General features: G+C 39.0%; 1 protein-coding gene across 6 annotated transcripts in view; it reads right to left on the bottom strand.

Moving 5' to 3' along the window:
• Window positions 1-4,829: 4,829 nt before the first annotated feature.
• Window positions 4,830-10,000, bottom strand: part of LOC106872928 (uncharacterized) — a 45,369-nt gene continuing 40,198 nt past the window's right edge. For all 6 annotated transcript variants that reach the window (XM_052965797.2, XM_052965799.2, XM_052965798.2 and 3 more), the window contains 3 exons: window positions 8,785-8,959; window positions 6,127-6,335; window positions 4,830-5,304 (listed from right to left, as the gene is read on the bottom strand). In XM_052965797.2, the coding sequence (XP_052821757.1) occupies window positions 5,035-5,304; window positions 6,127-6,335; window positions 8,785-8,959 (654 nt within the window). In that variant the 3' untranslated portion in view covers window positions 4,830-5,034. The remainder of the gene's footprint in view (window positions 5,305-6,126; window positions 6,336-8,784; window positions 8,960-10,000) is intronic.

Raw genomic sequence — 10,000 nt, 5'->3', positions numbered from 1 at the left:
ATACATATATATATATATACATATATATATATATACATATATATATATATACATATATATATATATACATATATATATATATATACATATATATATATATATACATATATATATATATACATATATATATATATACATATATATATATATACATACATATATATATATATACATATATATATATATACATATATATATATATACATATATATATACATATATATATATATACATATATATATATATACATATATATATATATACATATATATACATATATATATATATATATATATATATATATATATATATATACATATATATATAGGCGCAGGAGTGGCTGTGTGGCAAGTAGCTTGCTTACCAACCACATGGTTCCTAGTTCATTCCCACTGCGTGGAACCTTGGGCAAGTGTCTTCTACTATAGCCTCGAGCCGACCCAAGCCTTGTGAGTGGATTTGGTAGACGGAAACTGAAAGAAGCCCGTCATATGTATGTGTGTGTGTGTGTGTGTGTGTGTGTGTTCGTCCCCGCAGCATCGCTTGACAACCGATGCTGGTGTGTTTACGTTCCTGTAACATAGCGGTTCGGCCAAAGAGACTGATAGAATAAGTACTCAGCTTACAAAAATAAGTCCCGGGGTCTGAAACAAGTAAAAGAATATATATTATTATTATTATTATTATTATTATTATTATTATTATTATTATTAAGGCGGTGAGCTGTCAGAATTGTTAGCAGCCGGGTAAAAATGCTTAGTAGTATTTCGTCCGTGTTCCGTTCCGAGTTCAAATCCTGCCGGGGTCAACTTTACCGTTCATTCTTTCGGTGTCGATTACCAGTTGAGTATTGGGGTCGATGTAATCGACTTGTCCCCTCCCCCCAAAATTTCAGGCCTTGTTTCTATAGCAGAAAGGTATTAGACAATGATGGTAAACGGCGTGTTGATGGGAATGGTGAAAAGCGAAGAGAGAAAGATGGAGATTGAGAGAGAGAGAGAGTGTGAAGGACAAAGAAGATGACGACAACAAATATGATGATTGATTGAGTTGTGGAGTTGATGAATGGCTTAACAGAACAATAACGGATGAGCAAGCGGGTGGCAGATTGGATTGATGGGTAGATGTATGGTTATCCGGATAAATTCCTACTTTTGAGGGCTCTAAATTTTGATAAACAATTTTCGGCCTCGTGAAAGCGTGAGTGGTCAATAAGATCAATATGATTGGGATCAGTAAAGACCTCATGGATAGTCAGTCTACCCCGTAGGCGTAACCGTTCAATATTAAAATTGATTAAAGGCGACGAGCTGGCAGAAACGTTAGCACGCCGAGCGAAATAGCGGTATTTCGTCCGTCTTTACGTTCTGAGTTCAAATTCTGCCGAGGTCGACTTTGCCTTTCATCCTTTCAGGGTCGATAAATTAAGTACCAGATGTGTACTGGAGTTGATATAATCGACTGGCCCCACCCTCTCCAAAAACCTCAGGCCTTGTGCCTAGAGTAGAAAACATTTTATCTACATATGCTCTGTTGAAATTGGCAATGCGTTTCATACGCCCTTACGTGCTGTATACCTTCAAACTCAGTATAGTATCTGTGCATACACTAGAGCTGACATGGAGACAGCCGACAAGTGAGTAAAGACAGAGAATCAAAATGAAGTAATCAGGGCCCGTATGGAAAAGACAGCCGTGGTTTTTCATAGGCAGGCTTGGCGTGGTAGTATGCACCATGCTTTCGCTTGTTGTTTTAGGTGCGCGAACAGTCGCGATCGGACATGGACACCTTTTGGACGTTCCAGCCGTAGATCGAGTGGAATATCGAAAATGTGACAGCAGGTGAGAGAGCTGCACCTTCAGTGGTGCTGGTGTTCATTTCCAGTTGGGTAAACGGAAGCAACGTGGAATAAAGTACCTTGCTCAAGAGTACAACGCACTGCCGGGTCTAGGAAGCGAACCCACGACCTTAGGATCATGAGTCCAACGTCCTAACCACCAGACTATGCACCTTCGTAAAAAAAAAAAAGAAAGTAAAAGCTTGAATAACGATCAAAGAATGAAATATTCTGGTGTGGTCCGGTCAGGAACTTTTAGAAATTAAAACGTCAACTAATTGCACGGAATATTTCGTACTTATTCTATCGGTCTCTTTTGCCGAACCGCTAAGTTACGGGCACGTAAACACACCAGCATCGGTTGTCAAGCGATGTTGGGGGGGGGGGGAACACAGACACACAAACATATACACACACACATACATACATATATATACATATATACGACGGGTTTCTTTCAGTTTCCGTCTACCAAATCCACTCACAAGGCTTTGGTCGGCACAAGGCTATAGTAGAAGACACTCGGCCAAGGTGCCATGCAGTGGGAATGAACCCGGAACCATGTGGTTGGTAAGCAAGCTACTTACCACACAGCCATTCCTATGCCTATATTTATTTTATTATAAATGCAAAACAACACCACACACTCACCTCCCGGGTTTCGTTTTCCATAGAACATGTGAGATTCTTTGTTTACTCCATAGAATATATACAATTCTTTATTTACTCATCTACGGTACAGAACGTATTTTCTTTTAATATATTTTAATTAACGTGTTATACATTGCAGTACTGTACTCTATTTTTATTTACTAATTTATTAATTTTTAGGCGTGAAAATGCTTATTTTACCACAGAAATAATTAAAATCTTGAAAAATATAAATACCTATCGACCACAGAAATCCACAATATACAGAGGAGTCTACGATATAAATTCACATATATTTGCCAGAAAAATCTGCAATGTAGTAAGGGCACAATAGGTGAACCACGATATGGCAAGGGTTTACTGCATCATTAAAAGTATCAGCTTCCTCACACACACACACACTCACACACACACACACACACACAAACTACATGCCACAATGCAGGATTATTTAAAAATAAAACTAGATTCATTTAATGTTGTTATTCATTTATGAAGATAATTCAAAAATATTGTTCAACCTGAGAAGCTGGCGGCCATTCAGAAATTTTACATTTAATAATTTGCTTGAAAATTACTAAAATTAAATTATAACAGAACCCGAATACAGGCAGGAATCTTAAACTACGTATATGAGAAGATTATAGATTGCAAAAAGTGCAGAATATCTCAAATGGTATATTTTAGAAAATTTGCTGGGTAGCAGAGTACATATATATATATATATATATATATATAAATATATATATATATATATATATATATATAAGTGGAAATTGATGTGTGAACTTCTTGAAAATGGCAAAAACTGAAAATTTTAACAGGACTTACAAGTCGTTTTCTCCCCTCACTTCAACCTTTTTCTCTTCCTAAGTCTTTTGGAAATATGCTAGTGTCCCGTTCGCAAAACAAAACAAAATGAATCTTCTGGCCTCACCAAACTATCGTTCTATCTTTTTCACATTCAACATCTTTAAAGAGAGCAGCAGTCATTAAGAACTCTCTTCTCCGACATTTTGAGTTCCTCGCCTTCAATTGACCATCCGTAAGGCTTTAAAAAAAAATTTATTTAAACTAGAATTCGGTTGCAACGATGAGGGTTCCACTTGATCTGATCACCAGAACAATCAGCTTGTGAGATTAACTTATAAGTGGATGAGTACTCCACAGACATGCATACCCTTAACAAAAGTTCTCAGAGAGATTCAGAGAGACACAGACATGACTACCATCAGTGTAGTTCTCGGGAGAGATTCAGCATGACACAGAACGTGTCAAGGCTGGCCCCCTTTGAATTACAGGTACAACTCATTAAGGCAGTGAGCTGGCAGAACTGTTAGCACGCCGGACGAAATGCTTAGCGGTATTTCGTCTGTCTTTATGTTCTGAGTTCAAATTCCGCCAAGGTCGACTTTGCCTTTCATCCTTTTGGGGTCGATAAATTAAGTACCAGTTGCATACTGAGGTCGATCTAATCGACTGGCCCCCTCCCCAAAGATTTCGGGCTTTGTGCCTACAGTAGAAAGCAATTCAGGTACAACTCATTTTTGCCAGGTAAGTGGAGTGCAGGTAAGTGAAATAAAGAATCTTGCTCAAGGACACAGCACACTGTCGGAGAGCTGGATCCACGTCCTTGAGAAATCTGAAAACAGTTCATTGCACTTGAGATCAGTAAAACGTTTGTGAGTCTCCTGGCAAAACTCTTCCCCCTCCCCTCCAAGAATCACCTCTTATCTCTAGGATTGCAAACTCTTCCAGTCAAATCATGCCATTGTGGTAGATGGTGATGGACAACTCTCTCTCTCTCTCTCTCTCTCTCTCTCCCTCTTTCTCTCTCTCTCTCCCTCTTTCTCTCTCTCTCTCTCCCTCTTTCTCTCTCTCTCTCTCCCTCTTTCTCTCTATCTCTCTCTCTTCCTCTCTCTCTCTCTCTCTCATACTGTATCAACTCTGGTGTGCTAACATCATACCAGTTTAAAAAATTACTATTTTTAAATCTCACAACGAGAGATATTCAGCAACAGTACTTTGTAGTAAAGATTGTTTGCCAACATAACATGGCAGTCCTGGTTTAGGACTAATGTTGCTGTAATTTTAGCCCCAGGAGACATTGTCTCCAGCTGGCTATACGACACGATCTGTGTCCTTATGGTGGTGCTAGATTCCCTTGTTCGAAAATATAAGGACACTGATCATGTCGTATAGCCAGCTAGAGATAATGTCTCCTGGGGCTAAATTACAGCAAAATTCGTCCTAAACCAGGACTGCCATGTTATGTTCGCAGATAATCTTGACATCGTCCCAACTGTTAAAAAAAAAGTTCACAAAACAAATGAAGATATTCTTTTTTTTTTTTTTCACTCTTTTATTCTTGATGTTAATTCTACAAATGTTTGGCATTGGTGTCATCCCTGGCTTTTACTCTTCAGAATCAATGTTACACTTTGCATTAATATTCTTCATAAAAAATACATAAAGTTATAAACAATTAACGAAAAAAAATAATAATAAACATCAAATGGCAGTGACAAGCTCAACTTTAAGAAATCTTAAACCTTTGGGAATGAACCAGAAATCTTTTGATTATAACCAATCGTTAAGCGCAAATCATTAACTTTTTGTAACGAGCGAAGGTAATCAAACTTATTTCTTTGTCTCATATCAGTGAGATTGAGAGTTGAATAAAGGTTTTTCAGTCCTATAATTCGAGCACTCTCCACAATAAAACTGGCGTTAGCATCCATTGTTTCTGTTATGAGTTTTGAGTCAGATTTGGCCGATTCTAAAATCTCAGCAGCATGGTTCTCAAAATTTTTGACCTGTTGGGAATATAGAAAAATTGTTTGGTTTATTTGAACATAAAAAAATTCTATTTTAAATAATCATCATCATCATCATCATCATCATCGTTTAACATCCGTTTTCCATGCTGGCATGGGTTGGACGGTTTGACTGATGGCTGCACCAGGCTCCAATCTGATCTGGCAGTGTTTCTACAGCTGGATGCCCTTCCTAATGCCAACAACTCCGAGAGTGTAGTGGGTGCTTTTTACATGCCACCGGCACAGGGGCCAGTCAGGCAGGCCTGGCATTGATCACGTTTGGATAGTGCTTTTTATGTAGCACCAGCATGGGGGCCAGTCAGGGAGTACTGGTATTGGCCACGTTCGGATGATGCTTTTTACGGGCCACCAGCACAGAAACCAGTCAGAGGGCACTGGACACAGCTGCGATATTGGTTTTACTTGACTCATCCATATTACATTCATAGTATTTAATGTAATATTTGGTGGTGGTGGTGGTAGTGGTGACGATGATGGTGGTGGTGGTGATGACGATGGTGGTGGTGGTGGTGATGACGATGGTGGTGGTGGTGGTGATGATGATGATCATGATGATGATGATGGTGATGATGGTGGTGGTGATGATGATGATGATGATGATGATGATGATGATGATGGTGGTGGTGGTGGTGGTGATGGTGATGATGATGATGATGATGATGGTGATGATGATGATGATGATGATGGTGATGATGATGATGATGATGATGATGATGATGATGATGATGATGATGATGATGATGATGGTGGTGGTGGTGGTGATGATCTGTAAGTCTGAGAACAAATATTTGGTATTACCTTCTGTTCCGTTTCCTTCCGAACTAATTTCGCAGCCTGGAAGTGCTTCTGCCTCTCGGCGCCGGCCTTTAGAATCAGCGTGTTCAAGAAACTCTGGTCGAGGTCATCCGGTATATCCACGGGCCCCAGCTGGAAGTAACGCACATCCACAAACATACCATAATCCTCTTCAGTACAGTTGATCCTTGGTTTGCAGCCCTCCAAACAAACTGAGGAAAAAGGAATAATACAATTCTATATTTAGAAGAGATGAGGAATTACGTACATTATCTACATTTTTACTCTTTTACTCGTTTCAGCCATGCAGCTGCAGTCATGCTGGAGCACATTATTTACATTATTTACATTATTTACATTATTTACATTTGACAGATATTTGTCCTCATCTTGTTTGTTGTTAACACAACATTTCGGCTGATATACCCTCCAGCCTTCATCAGGTGTCTTGGGGAAATTTCGAACCTGGGTTCTCATTCCTAAGCTATTTTTCAATGTTATTATTATTATTATTATTATTATCATTCAGGTCACTGCCTGGAATCAAACTCGGGCATATGGCATAACGGTTAAGAGCGCAGGCTACTAACCCCAAGATTCCGAGTTCAATTCGAAGCAGTGACCTTAATAATAATAATAATAATAATAACATTGAAAATAGCTTAGGAATGAGAACCCGGGTTTGAAATTTCCCCAAGACACCTGATGAAGGCTGGAGGATATATCAGCTGAAACGTTGTGTTAAGAACAAACAAGATGAGGACAGATATATGTCAAATGTAAATAATGTAAAAATAAATAAATAAAAAAATAAATAGATAAATTCTTTTGTTCTCTTCTTTGTTTCAATCATTTGACTATGGCCATGCTGGAGCACCGCCTTTAGTTGAAAAAAATCGATCCCAGGACTTATTCTTTGTTAGCTTGGTACTTATTCTATTAGTCTCTTTTGCCGAACCACTAAGTTATGGGACTGTAAACATGCCAACATCAGTTGTCAAGTGATGGAGGGGTACAAACATACACACATACAAATACACACACACACACACACACACACACACATATAATATACGATGGGCTTCTTTCAGTTTCCATCTACCAAATCCACTCACAAGGCTTTGGTCAGCCTGAAACTATAGTAGAAGACACTTGCCCAAGGAGCCATGTAGTGGGACTGAACCCAGAACCATGTGGTTGGGAAGCAAGCATCTTACCACACTCCCACTTCTGTTAATAAAAATTCTCCTGTATAGACACAGGCATGGCTGTGCGGTAAAAAGTTTGCTTCTCAACCACATGGTTCAGGGTTCAGTCCCACTGCATGACACCTTAGCCGAGTGTCTTCTACTATAGCCTTGGGCTGACCAAAACCTTGTGAGTGGATTTGGTAGACGGAAACTGAGAGAAGCCCGCCGTATACATACATGTGTGTGTGTGTGTGTGTGTGTGTGACTGTGTGTGTTTGTTCCTCCACCATCGAATAACAACAGATGTTGGTGTGTTTACATCCCCATAACTTTGCAGTTCAGCAATAGAGACCTATAGAATAAGTACTAAACTTACAAAGAATAAGTCCTGGGGTCAATTTGCTCGACTCAAGGTGGTGTTCCAGCATGGCCGCAGTCAAATGACTGAAACAAGTAAAAGAATGAAACAATATCGTAACACCCATTCAACATTTTTATACTTTACTCAAGGAAACGTGACTCGTCTTTTCATTTTTTTGTCTGACAATATGCTGTGCTTCAGAAGACCCGTCAAGCCAAGAGAAATCCTAATCGTGGCTGATGCTGGTGTCACATAACTGGCACCTGTGCCAGTGGCACATAAAAGGAACCTTTTGAGTGTTGGGCCTCATAGAGGCAAAGTGGCTGATTCTGGTGGCATGTGGAAAGCTCTTTTCAAGTGTTGGACCTCATGGAGGCAATGATGAAGGACTGAGATGTTTGACATTATGTTGTGCTTGAGAAAAAGACTCCACCTCAAGCCAAGTAAAACTGCAGTCGTGGAAGATATTGGTGTCATGCAAATGGCAAATGTGCCACGGGCATGTAAAAGCACCTTTTGAGTATTGGGCCTCATGGTAGCAATGTGGCTGATGCCAGTGGCATGGGAAAAGCTCCTTTTGAGTGTTGGGCCTCATCGACACAATGACCGAGACCTTTGGCATTGTTGTGCTTGAGAAGACGACCCATCAAGCCGAGCAAAATTGCAGTCGTGGCAGATATTGGTGTCACCCAAATGGCACGTGGCATGTAAAAGCATCCATTACACTCTTGGAGTAGTTGGTGTTAGGAAGGGCATCCAACCATAAAAATCATGCCAAATCAGACTGGAGTCTGATGCAGCCTTCCAGCATGCCAACCAGGTCACACTGTCCAACCCTTACCAGCATAGAAAACGGACGTTAAATGATGATGATGAACAACATTGGCTAATGGTTATACGAACATCATGCATCTCTGAAAACAGGTTCAATCAAGTCGTTCAGGGTTGTAAAGACTTCATCCGACTGTATGAACAGATTTAGTCATGGCTTCACACAAAACAATAGACACAAACAAAACAAATAACAATAATAATAATAATAATAATAATAATAATAATAATAATAATAATAAAAAAGAAATCAATGATTAAATTCATTGCTGATCTCACCATTCTCTCCCAACGGCATGGTAATGTCTGTGGAATTATTAACATTTTCATCCGGTGTACAGCCTCGAGAGCAACAAACACCTCCAAGAGTGTTCTTTAAACCCAGCAACAGGGCACTTTCCAATCTCTTCCGTTCTTTAAAGACACTGCGAGTGGTGAAACCAGTTACAACATTCTGAAAGAGAAGTTTTTCTTTTTTTTGATAGAGTAAACAAAAACTATAAGAAGCCTTTTGTATATCTATGTAGGTGCAAATGTGGATATGTCCACAGGTATGTAATGTCTACCAAAGTATTTATCTATACAGTAATCCCTTGACAATCGTGGGTGTTACGTTCCCAAACTCCCCACGATAGGCGAAAATCCACAAAGTAGAAACAGTACTGTACCGTATATTTTTTTAATTAGTTTCATAATTTGCATATATTTATTTTATTATAAATGCAAAACAACAACACAGAGGAATCGACGTAACCTGAAATAATAAACCGCGATATGGCGAGGGATTACTGTATCTATTATCAATTTTATCTGATTATTACGAATGTATGTGAGATGACATGGTTGTAGTTTGGAAAATTCATTCACATAATACTATTGAAACAGACAATTAACCTCTCAAAAATTTAGTAGCACTGAATTTTGTTAGTGAATAGGTCACGGTCTCAAAGCGACGAAAATATTTTGGCAAATTAAATTTAAACGTTGAAGTGAATCTAACGGTTTCTGTGTGTTTCTTACATGGCTTATAAACACGTTTCACGCTGCAGTTGTTATTTAGAAAGGGACGTCGGAAAATTAACGCAACATGATTTTCCTAAAATAATACAAGGGAGGTAATTTGTATAAAATAATTTAGAGTTCTCTCCCTTGGAAAGCCATATAATTTTTGTTTTCATAAATTTAATTTTTGTAACACCAAAGATGAACTGAAGGCAAGGATTATGGCAGCATCGACCAACCCAACTTAAACAAGGAGACCATCCAGAAGAGTTGCAGGAGATTCCGAAGTCATCTGGAGGCCATGGTTGAAGCCAATAACAATTTTATTGAATAAATTTACTGTTTAGTATTTCAAAATATTCTTATGTAATTTTGGATGCCCTTCCTAACACCAACCACTCCGAGAGTGTAGTGGGTGCTTTTTACGTACCACCGGCACGAGGGCCAGTCCAGCGGTACTAGCAACGGCCACGCTCAAATGGTGTTTTTTACG

The sequence above is a fragment of the Octopus bimaculoides genome, chromosome 2 (assembly GCF_046866305.1).
Source record: "Octopus bimaculoides isolate indiv1 chromosome 2, ASM4686630v1, whole genome shotgun sequence".
Taxonomy (NCBI): Eukaryota; Metazoa; Mollusca; class Cephalopoda; order Octopoda; family Octopodidae; genus Octopus; species Octopus bimaculoides.
This window is presented reverse-complemented; position numbering and strand designations above follow the sequence as displayed.